The sequence below is a fragment of the Alosa sapidissima genome, chromosome 4, assembly GCF_018492685.1.
Source record: "Alosa sapidissima isolate fAloSap1 chromosome 4, fAloSap1.pri, whole genome shotgun sequence".
Classification (NCBI taxonomy): domain Eukaryota; kingdom Metazoa; phylum Chordata; class Actinopteri; order Clupeiformes; family Clupeidae; genus Alosa; species Alosa sapidissima.
Genome location: NC_055960.1, coordinates 10189366 through 10208766, shown reverse-complemented (window position 1 = coordinate 10208766; position 19401 = coordinate 10189366). Strand labels below are relative to the sequence as shown.

Below are 19401 nucleotides of genomic sequence, written 5' to 3'. Positions count from 1 at the left end.
AGGTCTCTGAGAGCAGATCTGCGCAGCCTGGAGAGCAGAGCACTGTTGAGTCTGACTCAACAAGTGGCAAAATGAAGACGCCCACCCCGTGTCCCATCAGCCCCAGCTTGCCGCCATTGACGTCAGTCACTGTTATAGCTGACTGTCTTGGCAAAGAGTGTTCCTCCTACAACCTTGTCCCCCCCTCCCCACCCGGTTCTCTGATCACTGCTGTGCCACTGCGGACTCAGTCAACAACACAGGCCTTGAATTTGACACATACACACCAGGCCGAGGAGAGGGGAGGAGGCGAGGAATCCCAACAAACACACTAAACGCTAAAACACTGCAGTGCACGCTGCTCTGAGAGAGCGACTGCTGCCCTTCCTGTGAAAGAAATTATGAAAGCGACGGACCTTGCGCTGATGGCAGAGCTTTTGTCCTCTCAAGCGTCTGACTGCCGTGTCTTGAACACTTAGGACAACCCCAAAACAGATGGAGTTGGGTCATGGCCGAAGATGACCTGTGTTCACAAAGCACCGAGGGGTGGGGGGGTGGGGGTTCGGACATCTCTCCCTGCACACCATAACTGGCACACAGGCTTCATCTTGGCGGCGGCAGCCGGATGGGGGGCCTTGGGGTGTGTGTGGCGTCTAATCCTCCATCAGGTGACCGCTCACAAGACCGCAGGGCGCCCCTTGCAGACAAAGGCTGGAGGAGGGTTGGAGAGGGGGTGCTGCAGAGAGGGGGTGTTGGGGGGTGCATGGGGGTATTCTGGAGCGTTTTGGAGATTCTGAGATTAGGCAGCCTGCTGTGCTTAAGGAAACAAAAAGCCCACTCATCTGAAGACCGGTCAGGGGCTTTCCTGCCCTGGCCACCTCTCGTCCATTACATTACTAGAAAATGCCGCGACGTTATCCGCAATTTAAAGATTACAGAGGAGATGCCAAGGAATTCACTGTGTCCGTCTGAGGTAGAGGTGGACTTGGGGGTGGAGGGTTAATGAATGAAATCAAATGCCTTCATGCATTCCTAAACCTCCACCACTGACTGCTTTCAGTCTGGCCTAGATTCTTTTCTCTGACTGACTTTGTTTGCTAATCAAATGTGCTGTTCCAAAAAGTGCAACCCCAAGCCCTCAGCCACCCCCCCCCCCCCCCCGCCCCACGCTTCTCTTCGTTTTTTGGGTGGGTTTTGGCAGGGTGGGGGTGGGGTGTTAGGGGGGCAGGTGAGAGAAGGCTGAGCTGACAGAGCAATGGAAAAGAGAGCCAGGCTTTCCCACACTACTCAGACAGCTAGTCATCATGAGGCCAGTCCCATCATGAGGCCAGTCCCATCATGAGACCTTCTGCTCTCTCTCTCTCTCTGTATGTGACGGTTGTCCTGCATGTATGTTATTGTTGTTCACAGTGAATGTACTTTACAGCCCAAGACAAATTTCCCCTTGAGGGACAATAAAGTTCATCTTATCTTATCCCTCTCTCTCTCTCTCTCTGCTCACTCTCTCTCCCCATCGCTCTATTTCTCCTCTCAGTTCTAAAGATGAGCTGCAGCACGGAAAGAGAGTTAGCATGTGTGTGTGTGTGTGTGTGTGTGTGTGTGTGTGTGTGTGTGTGTGTGTGTGTGTGTGTGTGTGTGTGTGTGTGCGTGTGCGTGTGCGTGTGCGTGTGTGTACAAGAAGCCTTTTTTGACAATATGTAGATCTTGTCATGATTTGACTGACTTGGCAAACCAACATCTAAATAAAGTATTAAATATAGTTATATAGTTAGTGTGTGTGTGTGAAAGAAAGAGATACGTGTGTGTTTGCGCATGTGTGTGTGTGGCTGCTTCACGGATTAACACATTCGACACCATGTCCTGGGCTGCTGCGCCTGTTCTGGACCGTTGAGTTCGTTTTTGCGAGAGCACTGGATGTCATCGTGTTCAGGGGGAATCGAGGGCACAAAAGGCAACGGATTACATCACTTGGTGCCGGGACTCTAATGGTCGATTTAAGGCTGAGTATTAGGCTGGAAAACACGCAGCCGCGGCCGTCTTCGTTTGTGCAGAGAAAGACCCCCCCCCCCTCCAGCCCGCGGACGGGTCACGCAAGGTAAACTCCAACCCAGCCCCCCGTGTTGCCATCACTGGGGTTTGGGCGGAGGAGGGAGCTAAGTTGGCCACAAAGCCTGATGTTATGCTGCAGCCTGTAACATGGGAACATGACGGCTCTTGGCGCGCTCTTGCTATTGTTGCTCCAGCTAGGCATTGTGTTACACAACAACGGAATGGCAAATAACACATACTTGGGCTCTGCCCACAGATATGGATCAAGCTGGCAGGAAACGCTCAATTGACCCTGTTTGTGCAAAGAAAAGAAGAGAATGTGGAAGTGGGCTGTGTTGTGGGACACCTTACTCCTGTGGCTCAACTAACAACCAGGTGGACTGACAACACCAAGCTTAACTGGTAGAGCAGGATGCTAACATCAATAAGGTCATGTGTTGTACACCCTGAAAGCAAACATGCCAGTGGTGATCATTTTTATCTGAGGTGTGCACACATTAGCAAAACAAAAGCAAACGTATGGGAATGGTTTTTCGTTTGCCTTAAATTTGCTGTGAACAAATACTAGTTTTCACAAAAAACACATGGATGTGTGGGACTACAATTTGAATTGAACTATTTGGAATATTTACACAAAAACATTCAGATTTAAACCGTCAAAGAAAACCAGTTTTCCTCCATGGTGCCGACTCTGAATGCACCTCTTGCAGTAAGCCTTTAGGTTGCTTTTGATGCTAAATGAATGGATGAAACAGAAAGGTGTAATGCGGCCGAGCCAAGCGGAGGCTTCTCACCCTGATCATCTGGGCCACGTAGCTCTCTGGCCCTGTGTACTCCGTGTGGTCCTTGACCTTCACCAGCACGATGAAGAAGAGATAGTGCCACATGTTGTGTTCCACCTTGATGTGCTCCTCGAACGTCACCGTCTTGTTGTCAAACTTGTCTCGCTCCAGGCCTGTTGGGGGGAGAAGCATGATTTTCAAATATTCATAACACTCACGAGTGAGATCCCAGAAAGTAATCTGGACACTGTATGTTTTACAGCCATTATCCAGTGATAAAAGCAAATAGTAAATCTGTAAATAAATAAAAACTAATTTTAAATTTGTTCTCTATGTGACATTTCAGTCAGCACAAAAAACAGCCATTCATAACACTCAAAAACATAGAAATAGTGACACACTTCAGCTTCTCTTACCCTTTGTAAACAAACAAATACATACGTGGCTGTTGTCACGAGTCATCCTAAAGTGACAGCCTTGTGACAGTCACAGCCATTTCTAAAGTTTGTTTTGATCACTTTGTGTGACTTCTTAACACAACACGATCACAAGGACAAGGCCACATCTCTGAGTGTCTGTTTCTATTTCCAGGACAGCAACAACGGGGAGTATCGCCTCAGTTAAAAAGCAGCATGTGTGAAAAAAAACCAAACAAACCTTGTGAGTCCCATTGGTTGACTTGTTTTCTCAAACAGGCTACATATTAATCACTGTGTGAAATCAACTTCTTCAGAGTGATTCAGTGTACGGTTAAGCTACGTAATGCACCGCTGAGGAGGGCAATGGATCAATAGATAGATAAGTAAAGAGAAACAAATGATGAGGGCAATAAGACGGCGATAGAATAAGCAAAACCACATTGTTTGGGGGAGGGTGGTGGTGGTGGTGGTGGAGGAGGAGGGGGGGGGGGGTGCGAGGAGATGTAGCTGGCTGCATAAATGTGCACGGTCAAGCACGGAGAGGCAACAGGAAGAACACCTCCGCATCAGCCATGACTAAGTCTTCTGGGAAGAGGGGGGTTTTGCGATGTTTGCACCGTCGAGCTAGATGAGAACGTTTTCCACTGGCGCACCAAGGCCATGCAACAGACAAAACACACTCACACCCGCACGCACTCACACTCGCGCACACACACACACACACACACACACACACACACACGCACACACACACACACACGCACACACCTACACAAAACCTAGCCCTAGACAACTTATCTGATCCAGACAAGCAAACAGTGAGTCAGGATCATAAATGAATCTCAGCCTTAATATTTGAGACTTTGACATGGAAATGACCTTTCCAAAGCAAATCAAAGCTACCAGTCAAACTCCTCCCAAGGGCAATGCAGCCCAGCCTGGCCCATTCAATCCAATGTGTCCCGTAAACGGCAGGCTAGGCCACACAAGCTGGGTCCTCACAGGTGCACTGTAGGCACCTGTGTACACCTATGATTGATTCAAACGTATGGACATATTTGTGTTTGTGTTTTGTGTGTGTAGGCCTCTTACCGTAGATGTGTGCAAGTAGATCTACTGTATTAGATGGCGTGTGTGTGAAGTGGTGTGTGTGTGTGTGTGTGTGTGTGTAGGCCTCTTACCGTAGATGTGTGCAAGTAGATCTACTGTATTAGATGGCGTGTGTGTGAAGTGGTGTGTGTGTGTGTGTGTGTGTGTGTGTGTGTGTGTGTGTGTGTGTGTGTGTGTGTGTGTGTGTGTGTGTGTGTGTGTGTGTGTGTGTGTGTGTTTGTATGTGTGTAGGTACTGTAGAGGTATTTGCCGCTGCAGTATGCGTATGTACATTGCCTTTGTGAGTTGTGAAAATACTATATCTGTGCTGTGTGTGAGAGAGTTTGTGTACGTGTGTATTGGCTTCTCAGCACAGGCTTCTCACAGCAGATGCAGACAGTGGGTGTAAAGTGTCTGTCTATTTATGCATGTATCTTTGTGTCTGTGTGTGTGTGTGTGTGTGTGTGTGTGTGTGTGTGTGTGTGTGTGTGTGTGTGTGTGTGTGCAGACCTCTCATTTGCATCTTAACAGGTTGTGTGGAGGAAGTGTATGTGTGTATGTGTGTATGTTGTCCGTGTGTGTGTGCGTGTGTGTGTGTGCGCCTGTGTATGTGGTGGGTGGGTGGCTGAGGTGGGGTGGGGAGGGGGGTGCATGTGCAAACATCTCACCACAAATGAAGCAGGTGGTCTTGAGCACCTCTTCTTTCTTCTGCTTCTCGCTCCTGAGGTCGGCGAAGGTGTCGATGATCACACCGAAGATCAGGTTCAGGACGATGATGATAACCATGAAGAAGAAGAGGAGGTCGTAGATGACCCGCGCCGTGAACAGCGGCTCCTGTCCAAACACAAGCAGTGAGGTCACGATCAGACAGCTCTGCGCTACGTCTCCTAATCCCCCTGAACATTACACAAACGTCGCCTACCGTAACCAACGTCACACAGCACTACAGTAAACACTGTCTGAGTATCTGGGACGGCAGCTAAGCTACACTGACATGGAGAGCACCAGGGGTTAGAAGAAACGAGGCAAAGTCAACAAGCCCTGATACAGTGGAGCTCTCTGGCTGACCCAATTCAGGCTCTGTTGCCTGCAGCTAGTCTTTCTCTGCCTTCTTCACATGGGCCAGACGGCAGTTGTGAAAAGACACAGGGCTATATGGTGTCACCTTTTACATGAGAGGTCTAGGTTTGTCTGCGTTCTGACTATCAGGCCTGTGGACTGATTCGCTGTAGTTAACTGGGTTTGGATTCCCTCTTTGGAATGCTACATGACTAGCGGTGGAGGTGTGTGTTGCTACGGCTAGCTGCTAACTGTGTCCATAGCATAGCGTTAATGGGATTCATGGTGTTAGCTTTACATCAGCTGTGCAGATCTCACTGGCCATGTTAAGTCTGGTCTTCTCCTGGAGGTGTGAACATAACGTACCTCTTTGGAAGGCTTGCGCAGGACGTCCCCCACACCGCCGCCACTCCGCAGCCCATGACTGAGGACAGTGACGATGCACATGAGCAGAGAGTCACATGTGCGCTCCTTGTCCTCGATCACCACCGCCGACGCCACCATGGCTGCACCCACCGCGCACACAAAACATGGAGGAGCGGTCAGGAAAAAAAAGAACACAACAAACCATGCAGTACTGACCTGACTGATACAAACCGCCACCTTCCCCCCACATACAGTACACACTAGCACACACATATGCATACACAATCACACAACACGTACACACACAAATACATAAATGCACTAAAATGCAACGTATTAGGATGCCAGATAAATGAGTATTGTGTCCACTGATGGGTAGAAATTGGTGCTACACCTTGGTGGTGGTTGCAGTGAGTATCCCTCTGTTCACTGTAAAGCACAATGGGTATCTAGAAAAGCGCTATATAAATGTAATATGTTGTTGTTGACTAAAGATGCTAGTTCTGAAAGATGCTAGTTCTGTGTTCTGAAGCCTCTGCATGCCCCCTGAGTGTGAGTGACTGTCGGCTGAGTTTAAAGATAAGAAAAGCGCTATATAAATGTAATATATTGTTGTTGTTGTTGTTGATGATGATGACAAAAGATGCTATTGGTCTAAAAGTTCTGAAGCTTCCTGAGGGTGAGTGAGCTCTGGCCGAGGGAACATGTGAGCGGGGGACGCAGGGTCATGGGATGCTCACATAGACTGAGGGGGAAGGGTCAGGACCCACGGGCCGCCGGGGGCAGGGTCAAGTAAGAGCTCGCTAGTAACACGTGGTGTGGGTGCTGCTGCTGATTTTTGGGGTGGACTCAGGATGCATGAGCAGCCTCTCAGATCACATTAGCAGAGTCCCCCCCCCCCAGGGCTCTTTTCAATGGTCCAGACAACACCAAACACATCCCCACCCAATAGTCAAGGGTTGATGTTGAGTGGATGGATCTAACGACCTGCCTGCCCACCCCTGACTGAGGCCTGCCGCATGCACCCTCTAATAGCTCAGCTGAGACCTCTTATGGTGGACATACTGCCCCCATTGTCCTCATTGCCCCCATGGGCTTCAACCTATGGCTGCACTCACACACTCACACACACACACACACATTGAGGCTAACATATGTATGAGCATGTGACCACTTGCTCATGAACTCACTGACACACTAAAATACATGCCCCCAAATTAACTTACATTCCACATATAAAACTCGGTGAACTTGCATTCCACATGTGAAACTCACTGAACTTACATTCCATGTGTAAAACTCCCTGAACTTCCGTTTCACGTGCAAGACTCTCTTTAGTCTCTAACACTCGCCCACACAAACACACACACACGTTAACCATTTATTTATGGAGAAAAGTGGTGCAAGGACACAAATATTAAAGACGAAATAATATTAAAGATGATAATACATACACAAACTGCACCATAAGTGTATACAAACAAACACACACACACCACACACACACACACACACACACACACACACACACACACACACACACACACAGCACAGATAGCATTTTCACAAACGTCAATGTACACAAAAGGCAATGTACATACTCATACTGCAGAGATAAATACAACTTCCTACACAAACACACTTAAATATAAACACACACACGCACGCACACACGCACACACGCACACACGCACACACACACACAAACACAGAGCAACCCACCATCTACCACAGCCTCTGTAGAGCAGTTCTCCCCAGTGTCCTTCCGACATGCTGTGCCAGAGAGGAAGTCCCCGACCATGCTGGCGCCGCTCTCTGAAGGAGGGATGAAGAGACAGAGTGAGAAAGAGAGAGAGAAACTAGCGCGTAGCGAGGCAGAGGGAGACACACCTGCATCCTCTGCTCACACCTGAGAATAGAAACACAAAATGGGGGACAGGCCAACCACACGCTGGCTGAACACCTGCAACAAAAACTCCCCAGGAGGTCCACGTGAGCACCACACTGCACCATCACCGCGGATTTTAGGACAATTCTGCACGCTTGTTGGCAGCTGGGCATGCCCTGGGGTGTGTGTGTGTGTATGTGTGTGTTTGTGGGGGGGGGTGTTGACACGACGACGACACACACCTAGTGTTTTGTTGGGTATCCTGTCCACGGACAGGATGAAGTCGTCCTTGAAGAAGATGTAGCCCACAATGGAGAAGAGGTAGACCAGGATGAGGGCCAGCACGGCGGTCAGCACGATGGAGCGGCCGTTACGCGTCACGCTCTTGATCACGTTCAGCAGCGTCTCCTCTCGGTACACCAGGTCAAAGAGCTACAAACATATAATATGTATACAGTGAGTACACTGCCTCATAGCTAATAAGTGCACTAACACAACTCTCGTTTTCTCTCGGTCGCACACACACACACGGACACACATATACGGACACACACACACACACACACACATACGGACACACATAAACTGTACTGTACGGACACACACACACACACGGACACACATATACTGTACGGACACACACACCAAAGTCAAAGGCCCCTGCAAAAGGAAGATGAAGGGAACAAAAGGGGGCTACCCCGAGAATAAAACCACAAGTTGAGGCTACTGTTCCGCAGTGTGCGTGTGTGTGTGTGTGTGTGTACGTGTATGTATGAATGTGTAGGAAGGGAGTACTTAAGAACTTCAACAGTGTATTCTGCAGCATGTGTGTGCGCGCGTGAGTGTGTACATGTATGTATGAATGTGTAGGAAGGGAGTACTTAAGAACTTCAAAACTTTACAACAGGATGCGGTTTGTGTTTATATTGAGTGTGCATATTGAGTGTGCCAACCGAGGGTGAGCGTCACGACACGGAGAACACAGGGTTTTAGATAGATAGATAAATAGATAGATAGATAGATAGATAGATAGATAGATAGATAGATAGATAGATACTTTATTGATCCCCAAGGGGAAATTCAAGTTTTGAGGTGGGTGGTTGGAGACGACGTGAAATAAGAGGAGATAAAAATAAGATGAGATAAAAACATACTTTATTAATCCTGAGGGAAATGAAGTGTCACAACACCACCGTCCAGTGTAAACACACACACACACACACACACACACACACACACACACACACACACACACACACAAAAAGGTGAAAAAAGAAGTGTCTCCTCACCAGCAGGCTGTAGAAAAAGACGTGGACGAAGACGCCGAGGCTGCAGATGATTAGGTAGAGGACGTGGTAGAGGAACTCCACATCCATGATCATGGCCTTGTAGCCGCGCGTGAACGTGCCCCGGTTCCCCGCGAAACTAATCAGGAAGATGACCTTATTGCCCACCTGCATGGGAGTAGGGGGAAGAGCAGCAGAGACGGCCTGGGTGAAATGTCAGGCAGACTGGAGCCAGGGCTACAGCGGAATAGTCCAAAATGTGACATGCATTGACAAGCAACTCATTTGAGAACACCCATGTCTAATATCTGTTCTTAGTTATGAGATATTTGGAATTTAAATGGCCAATTACACAACTTGGACTGATAACTCAATGAAAATCATTTAACGCTTCCTTAGACGAATATATGTTTTGACAACCTGGACCCAGTTGACCATATTAGCCAAATCAGCTAGTTATGCTGTAGGGCTGGCTTAGGACTACTGACACCCTAACCCCCAAACACAAAGACACACATACAATTGACCAGCTGACTTTAGTCTTGTGATAAGTAGGGGCTTGTCACAACAAGGTGTGATGTTTTGCTTTTTAAGGACTTTAAGGAAGACGGCATTAAAAATTCATGTATTGTGGTTTCAGATAGACACTGTCAGTTTCCTCAATGTTTAGTACTGCAAATGTACTGTCACTTGACTATGTAAAAAAATAAAAGCCAATAAGGAGGCAGTAATATAAGTAAAGCAAAGTAAATAAAGTAAAATAAAATAATGAAAATTTCTTCAATGACTGCTGATAGTTATTCAGCTTTTTTTTCTAGAAAAATCAGTTAATTCATTGATTATAGTCTGTTAATTTCCTACCTCACTATTTGATCATATACTGTGCATGATAGCTATTACTACCTCTATGGAACCTCATACTACCTCTATAGAACATCGTAACTAAACAGGGCAGTTGGCAACAGGAGCAGATGGCCTAGTTTAATGTCTGAGATTACTGGAATACAACCACTTCATTGGATCACCTGTCATGTTTACAAACTTGCAATAAACCTATACATCTTCTGGACCTTTTAGGTCATTAAATAACAGCTTTCACAGACCTAAATTATCTTTGTATAAACTTTCGATGATTGTTATAGAACAGGCCATGGTGTATGGCAGTAAAAACATACAGTAACACAATATATGCAAAAGAACATTCAAGCTGTTAACCAATTAAACCTAATGTAGGTAAAACACGTATATTACCTCAAGTGCTTTCAAATTAAAAAGGCAGATGAAAACAGAATAAAACATTGTATATTAAGGAGCATCTAATGTTTTTTGCATGTTTTGTGATGATATGTGAAACTGAACTGTGATTATATTCACTATTATAGATTTGTCCATCTGATTCATACACAATTGAGATGAAATCAAACAAGTTACAACCAATTTCATTGAGTAAGGCTTCTGTTGACTATATATGCAAAGTATGGCTTGCGTCTATATGTTCTGACACGTTCCTAATACAAAACAAAGCTGAAGAAAAAAAACAAAAACTTGTGCTGATTTTAGCTTTGCTTAAAGGACCAGTATGTAGGAAATAATGGAAAATAAATGGTAACCATTCCAAAAATTATTACCATATGTCATCAGAGACAAGGAAACACGATGAATTGAACTAATGGCTTATTTGACAACATTACTATAACCCGTAAAACCAGTGAAAAAAATGAGTTATGGGGCGGAATCTCTTGGAATTTTCGTGCATGTTTTGAATGATTAATTCTAGAATAGCGTATTAATAATGAGCTGGCACGTCCCCCCATTTGGGTTGCCAAATTAGCAAAGGCCAACTGTCAACAGCTGTCAGTTGTAGTCATGAACGACTAGGCTAGCCTACGAGAGGCAGGCAAATTTCCAAAATTAAAACAAGTAACCAATTAAGTGGGAGGAGGAGCTTCCTGAGCTTCCTGAGATGGCGACGTCTTCCTTAAACGAAGAATATAAATTCTTACGCAGAGCTGGCCATAATTCTCCACGATAGGTAGCCTAGGCTAAACTTCATCTGCATCACTAACTTCAGCTAAATATGTTACGTTGGTTAGAGAGGTATTTTTTGTTTTCACTGTTTCTGTAATGTGTAGCTGGGTCATGGTTGAAGAATCGTTTAAGCAGCTGCAGGTCAACTAACGTTAAGTCTGCATTACATCTGGCAACCCAGAAGAGGCTCGCGTCTAGGTCTTGAAAACGTTCACCAGTGTTTTGATTTTGGCCTACAGAACGTGCGGTAACAATCCTACAAATCGCTCCTTTAATGGTGCTCTAAGCGATGCTGGGTAACGTCACTTCTGTTGACATTCAAACGAAACAGAGAGCTAGCTCGCTACTTCCTCCCCCTCCCTCCCGTGCAATTGAAACTCTCCTAAACGCGCATGTCATCTGTGATTTGCTGGAACAGTTTGTTATGGGCTAGGTTCTCCCAGGTTGTTTTTGTTGCCGTTTTTGGAGCCTGGGCTTTTACAGTGTATTCAGGACACCGACAGCTAGCGGATGGTTAGGTGATGTTTGCAGTAAGTAACATAAAATGTTTTAGCCTAAAAAATGCGTGGCATCGCTTAGAGCACCTTTAATGTCAGTGGGAACTTTTCACCGAAGTTCTCTTTTAGTCTAAGACTAGGCTTAAATCTGTATACAGGAAAGCAGCCAATAAAGTTTAACACATTCAAAAAGAGGTACTGTTCCTTCATCAGACGGTGTGCAATAAATTCAAACAGGGAAGAGAAAATGAGTTTTACAACTCGTGGAGATAGGTCGTCTCGGTTGGCGGCTCACTGTGACACGGGAGTGTCACTGGGCCGTGGTATCCCACAGTGACGCACTCCACACTTGACCTCAAGGACCACACTCTTGGGGAGAAGACCCAGGAGGTAACGCGGGGACACTGGGCCACTCACACTTGTACACACACACACACACACACAAACACACACACATGCACGCACACACTCACCGCAGACACACAGACAGACAGACACACACAAACATGCTCACGCATGCACGCACAAACTCACTCACCGCACACAGACACACACACACATGCACGCACACACTCACCGGACACAGACAGACAGACACACACACACGCACCTACCGCAGACACACAGACAGACAGACACACACACACACACACACAGGCTGTCTTTGTCCTCCGTCCCTCAGGCTCACTCACATTGAAGGCCCCGAGCAGGAAAAGGGTGGGCTCCAGGCCCACGGAGAAGATGAGGCGCAGGATGGTGGACGCGATGAGCGCCCGGATCCCGTGGGGCTGCGGCAGCACGATGACGATCGCCAGCGACACCAGCATGGCCAGCCACAGCAGCCCCGACAGGTGAGGCTCCAGTGTACCTGGAGAGAGAAAGAAGGAAAGAGGGAGGGAGGGAGGGAGAGAGAGAAAGAGAAAAAAAAGAAAGGAAAAGATAGAGAGAAATTGAGAGAAGGAGGGACAGAAAAAGGGAAGAGAGAGAGAGAGAGGATGGGAGAGAGAAAGATGGAATGTTTGTAAGTTTGAGTATGAGTGCTCAAACTGCCTCAAGCCTTTTAACACCTCAGAACTGCAATCAAGTTGCCTATGAGCCAAATCAATTGGTATTTTAAGTATAGAATGCAAAGCCAATGTTAATGTTCACAATTAACAGTGTCTTGCGCCAAAACAATAAGTTGCATGCACCAGCAAGAGATTAATACTACATGCTTGAGTTGGCATGTTATGAAGCCTATTTTTAAGGTGTGAGGAGAGAAAGAGAATTTCTAATATATACTGTATCACAGGAACTAGCCAAAACAGTTACCACCCTGTTCATTCAGCATAAAATGTGAAACACTTACATCATCATCACTAATAGCAAAGAGTGGGTGAGGGTGTATGTATGTGTGTGTGTGTGCGCGCGTTTGTGTTTGTAAGTGTGAGTGAGTGAGTGAGTGACTTTCACCTGTTAAAACATGTTAGGGCACGTTCTTACCCAGCAGATAAGAGTCTGAGTTGGAAAGGAAAAGGCCAAACACACACACACACACACACAGACACACACACAGACACACAGACACAGACAGACAGACACACACACACACACACACACAGACACACACACACACACACACACACACACAGACACACAGACACACACACAGAAGGTGGTTACATAAGACAAAAAAAAGTGTGACACCGCTGACTATGTTTGGGGCTCATAGAGATTCTCCCGTAAGCCCGCCCGGTATCGGTTTAATCTACACTTAAATCCTACTGTACCCTCTCAGGGGGCCGAACAGGAACCAGCTCAATGGCCTGATTATGTGAGGGGGCATCTATTTGTGTGACTGAAATCAGAGCGTATGCATCTATCGTATCGAAGATCTCTACTGTGTGTGTGTGAGTGTTAGTGTGTAAGTGAGTGTTTGCGCGAGATGAGTGGGTGTGTTTATATGAACGTAAGCGCAAACAGGGCGAAAAATGAGGTCAGTCGGATTTACAGGATCTTCGCAGAGGCACGCAGGCAACATTTGAGCTGCCCCTCCCTCCCTCCCTCTCTCTCTCTCACTCTCTCTCTCTCTCTCTCCCTCCTCCCCTTCCCCCCCTCTCTCCCCATGCAGAGATCACATGACAGGTGGCTGTTACATAACCCAGCAGGCTAAAAATACAGCGGCCTCCTGAAAGATTCATGAGAGCTGGTCCGTGAGCAGTGAGCACGCTCCGCTCCGCGCTCGCCCAGGGCCTGGGGCTCTGGTGTTCTGGTCCAACTGGCCGCCTTGCGGACGACACGCTGAGGGGGTGGGGTGGGGGTGTCACTCTGGCTCTGTTTATGCAGTTCACTCTAGTTCCACTCAACTTGGCCTGTGCCTTTCCAGGGCGCGCGAGTCCCATGGTGACCGCCGCAGTTCTCCCGCCACAACAGCTCCCACAGGTCATGGCAGGGCACGAGTTCCCCCAAACAGACGCTCTCCTGTCCTTCCCCCATCTCCCTCTCTCCCTTCAACAAGCTCTTAGCAAGAGTCCCTGCCCTGGCCCATAAAAGACACATGGGGGCTCAGGCTTCACTTGTAACTTGCTGTATGTATAACAAAACACATTATTTCAACTGTCCTCAGCCCGACTTTGCTCCAGACAAGCTTTCTGGTTTTCAATGACCGAAGACGGCACATGCCAAAAACCTTGTGTCCCTTATCTCGAACACAGCCGAGGGGAAAGTGAGTCTGCAGCTATGACAGAAATCCCATGCTTTCCCCCACAGTGTGGAGTGGACCGGCAACACACACTGACCCACTTTCAGCGCTCTTATCTTATTTCCATGGTCGCATTCCGACGGAGCTGAGGGGAGAGGGGGAGGGGGGAAGACAGTGAGCCATTCAGAATGCGGCCTGACCGGCCTGCTCTCAGACACACCCCTGGGAGGCTGTGCTGCACTGCTGCGGGCCAGGCACACTCGCACACAAGCTCGCCAATGACGGTCCTGTTTTTCCACTTCCCGAGTCGGCCGACTCAACGGCGCGAACCCAGTAACTGCACACGAGACGACAGTAAAGACCGTGAGACACAAACTGTGTGAATGGCACGCTGGACGTGGGTGCACGAAACATTCAAAACCAACAGAAAGTTCAGAAAAGAACAAAAACGTTCTGATGACTCCTCTCCTCCCTCAATTGGATGATGATTTTAAAACTCCACTGGCCTGTATCATATGCGATTAAAACTGTTAAAAACTGCTCATGAAAACTAGTGGCAACTGCTCCACGTAAGAAAAAATCTTCTATACTTAAACAGATGTTTTTAAAAACATCTGTTTAAGAACATCATGATCAAATGACTCTTTTTATGATGTTACATAATATCTCCTTCGAGAAAGTTCTTGATTGGCGTCCTCCGGAATTCCATTCACACAGTTGTGTTTACAGGGGTGATAAACCGGTATGGAAATGAGAAAACCATTGGGTTCCCTCCACCTTATACAAGCAATAGGCTTACACATTAACTACCAAATAATGAATGTCGTCGGTGACCTCATCACATTAGCATTCATTTTGACACCGACAGATTCGGAGATTTCCAAGGAGATTTTGCTGCTGGACAGAAATCAAAGATAAATACCACCCCACACACACACACACACACGCACGCACGCGCACGCACGCACACGCACACACAAAAATCAAAATAGATAGCATGTGTCCTGGGTTGAACTATTGGACTGCATAGCCCAGAGTGTGGAGCGTGGAGCGTGAGGGGGTCATTGAGTTGTGGGCTGTGAGTTGTGGACCACACCAGGCGTCTGGGCCACAACTGGGCCACCTACAGCCTCCTTGTTCTCCTCGGAGGAAGTCTAAGACAAAGGGGCCAGCCGCAGCTTGACCCCAGCCAGAACAATCAAAAGGTTATGCCAGGCACAGTGTTGGGCCACTGTCTCCGCAACTTCACTCACAGGGACAATAGAAGGCTCTGTGGCCTTGGAAAAAACCCCACAATGGTTGGCTCTTGGGGAAGAGGAGTCCCTCTTTAGGGGAACTGTGTGCTTTGGCTTTATAAGAGAAGATGCTGTCAGTGTAGAAGGTACATAAATTAGCAATTACATTTACAATTTCCCCACACCATGGGATTACAGGGCAATGACCTTAAAGGGAAACTCCAGTCTAACATTAACAGGGGTTGTTTTTTGATGATAACGAGTGCAAATGACCATTTGGGACCAAAATGACATCAATCGGTGCAGTTTAGAGTAAGACCAGAATATGCTGAATAGCATATAGCATAAACTTTGGGGGCAACTTCTCTACATCAAAGTACCGGTATATAATTATTTTAAAGGGACACCAGACAACGTTTTCGTGTTAATTAATCATCTTCGTAAGTCGCCTGTCCCTACTGCCTGTAGGAAGAATATCCCGCTTGCAAGTTCGGTGTATCCGACCCGCCGACCTTCTCAGACATCGCAAGAAGCAGGATCAGTTTACATCCTGCATCCCCAGCACAGAGGCAGGCTAACGAAACGCTAGCGATTGAACGTGTGTATAATGGCAGAGCCGGTGAAGAAGCAGCGAAAACCCTTGATGGAAGATGCAAAGAAAAGGAAAAGAGCTTCAGACTGAGCGAGGGCTCGCACACGTATCGACACGTACAGACGCTAGGGGGAGCTTCGTAGAGAAAAAGCATCAGGCTTGCCTGGTGTCCGTTTAAAGGAATGGTTTGGTGTAAACACAACCTAGAGTCTATTTATGGATGATAACAAGTTCAAACTTTCGCTTGGGAGCAAAATTATGTTAACTGGAGAAGTTTTGAGATAGAACGTTGTTTAGTTTGCATTAAGAACAAAGTGGCTTATAGCTTGTAGCAGCAGCCATGCAGCCACGTCAAAATAAATCACTATTTTCAAACCGCTGATAAGGTTCAAAATAGCCGTACACTTCGGTGGTAGTGTGGAGAGGTTCTCTACAGACAAACTGAAGTATTGTAAGGGACTGTTTATGAAGTCAGTGTAATACCTTCCTTGGTATTCCGGCAGCTTCAAATCAGTGGGCAAGTTAGACTTCCTGCACTGATCCTGCTGAACATGATGCGTATTTACTATACAAACATGCATCACATTCAGCCAGATCTTTCCTTACACTTTCTTTATAATTATAAAGGGAAAAATATTTCAGTTTGTCTGAAAAAGAAAAAATATATACATAAATCCAAAAAATAAATCCATTAAATTTCCTCAAATCGACCCTACTGTAGTTTGTTGTTTTGTATCAGTAGAAACCTGGTAGTATTTTTAAATGACCGTTCTTCCCTCCCTCATGTCCCTCTGAGACGAGCAATATCTGTATTTTTTGTCTGGAAAAAACCTCTGATGATGCAAAACATTTTTTGCATTTTTTTTTTTTTGCCAGAGGCTGGAGACTACATTGGCTACTTCCTTGGGAGCGTTGCTCGGTAGGGCAGCAAAGAGCAGTGAAAGGCAGGGAATTCTGGGAGTTGTTGACTTTAATCCGCATGAACCAAAAATACATTTTTGGCTTTTTCTCGGTCAAGAAGGCACCGACGTCAATAATGACTCCACATTTCTAATACATAAATGACTTAATGTAAATACACGTTCATCTTCCCAACTGTAAAATGCTCCTTTAAGTACCCCAAAATGGGTAAGCATAAACCTTAATTATATATTGTGCTGCCATACAACCTTGTGAGTGATGAGGCTACACATGGCTTAAAAAACACACCCATGCATGCGAAGGAAGAAATAGAGCAGTTAGAGATTAGACAATAAGGATGCTTTCTTGATAGTTAAAGGGAAAATATGGGTCATGGTTGGACAACTGCCCTGATAAGGATCCTGTTCAGTTATACAAGTTGGTGAAGTAACAGTTACTTGTGAGGGAGGGGGGAACTTGACCCAGGGGTTGAGTTTATGTGGGTCACCATTTTCATGGATGGCTGAGTCATTGTGCTAGGCATCCCATTTCCCGCAGGAGCCCACTGGCCCTAGGAGCTGTCTGCAGGGAGACATCCATCCCCCGTCCATTCATCAATCCTCTCTCTCTCTCTCTCTCTCACACACACACACACACACACACACACACACACACACACACACACACCTTCAATTAGCAGGACTGAGTAGAATGGGATCTCATAGATAGAGATGACAGCAGTACCGGTGACGTCTTAAGCGAAGCTTAATCCAAGGCTGAGTTAGGGTCAACGTATTGATAACTGGGTCACAGGGTCTTTGTGGGACACATCCGGTATGGCATTAGTCAAAGGAGGACCATGCAGATCAAATTTAAGGCTACCCACTAACAAAGGGCTACCAAGACAGTTTCCTGTATGGATGTAACCACTCCATATTTCACAAGAAAGACCAAAACAAATTGCTAAGGGATGGCTATGGTTATATAATCATATATCACTCCATACGAGTTCTGTTATAGGTATGCAGTGAACATCAACATGGCTCATGTCACCTTCGACTGTAGACACAATAACAGTATGCGGGACTGATGGCTTGTCTGCACATATATATGTTGGTCAGCTGTTTTGAATCTGTCTTCTTGCATCTGGACACAAAGTTTGCTGAATATGGACATTGAGGCCTCCGGTCTTCTGAACTATGTGGCTCTCATGTGACTAAAGTGTGGCCAGGCGGTTCTCTCACATACACCATGGGAGAGGCTTCGACATAAACCTTCCCATAAAACTGAATTGGACCGTCCATGTGAGAGCCGAACACTGACTGGGTGTAACCTTGGTTAAGGGGCGACTCCAGTGCGAGCGCCGGACCAAAATATACAAGGAAGGAATTTTCTTTTTATGGGAATGCGTGGTGACCTAGTTTACATGTTACTACACCTTGCCTGTCATAGACATAAGGCACTCTACAGGCCATATGAGTAATGTGGCTTCACGAGGAACATATTTGACTAAAGAGCTCAGTTAGGCAGATTGTTGATAATAGGGCTTGCCTTTTTACAACTTGGCTGAGAGACAGAATTTAAATGTGTGGGCTAGGCCTACCCTCCCCACAAGGTGTTCTAGCAAAAGCATGTTATGTTATGTAAGTTTATGACAGTTATGGTTTGAGAATCTCAATTTGAGATAGAAACAAAGGTCACAATGACACAAAGCTATTAAGTTTATTATGGGTTATTCACCCATATGGTATATGATATATCAGTGGTCTCCAACACGGTGCCCGCGGGCACCAGGTAGCCCGTGGGATGGCTATGAGGCGTCCCCAGCGCACCTTCTAAAAATAGCCAACAGGTCACCTGCAGATCACGCTCTAAAAACACGCTCCATTGTGAAGTTTTCAATAGATATTTAAGTCTAGACCAGAACCATTTTAAGAATGTATGTAGCCATAGATCTGTAACACTAAATTAATATTGGTGATACCTTACAAATTGTAGCTGCGTTACATTTTAGCCTTTGGCTCCAAATCCGTTTCCCATTCAATCTTTAAACAACAACGGAAGCGGAGCGCATACACGCTGCTCGCATGCACAGACAGTAAAGGGGGAAAAAACTTGCTCGTCTGGTGTAGCCAATGGAAACATATCTTTGCAAAAGTTCTGTGGCCATTCCATGTTCGTCAAATACGGTTCTTGCATTATTGTTCAAGGACTGAAAAACAATTGCTTTTGCTCACAGGCCTTTTCTCCTCCGTAGGCTACTGCCGTATAAGCGCTGAAAATTTTGTGGCATGCATGACTGAGCAGGACTGTGCATGACCTTTTTTGTCAGATCATGGAGAGATTTCAGGTATGCAATAACTTTAAAAGGAGTTTTCATATGTTAGGGTGGTATGGGCGATTACTATTGAAATGTTAAAACCGAATTGTCCACTGAAATCAGGACTTAAACAACCCCTGAATTCATAATGGTGGGTGGGTATAAATTGGGTACAAATTGTAACCCAAATTATTAATTGCACAAAAATATTGTTTTTTTGTTACAAAAAAAA

At 46.3% G+C, this 19401-nt stretch overlaps 1 protein-coding gene across 9 annotated transcripts in view; it reads right to left on the bottom strand.

The window, feature by feature from the left end:
* The window catches only part of itpr1b (inositol 1,4,5-trisphosphate receptor, type 1b), a 127986-nt gene that overhangs the window by 9591 nt on the left and 98994 nt on the right, over window positions 1–19401 (bottom strand). For all 9 annotated transcript variants that reach the window (XM_042088140.1, XM_042088141.1, XM_042088142.1 and 6 more), the window contains 7 exons: window positions 12135–12310; window positions 8921–9085; window positions 7874–8063; window positions 7466–7558; window positions 5744–5883; window positions 4987–5152; window positions 2823–2983 (listed from right to left, as the gene is read on the bottom strand). In XM_042088140.1, the coding sequence (XP_041944074.1) occupies window positions 2823–2983; window positions 4987–5152; window positions 5744–5883; window positions 7466–7558; window positions 7874–8063; window positions 8921–9085; window positions 12135–12310 (1091 nt within the window). The remainder of the gene's footprint in view (window positions 1–2822; window positions 2984–4986; window positions 5153–5743; window positions 5884–7465; window positions 7559–7873; window positions 8064–8920; window positions 9086–12134; window positions 12311–19401) is intronic.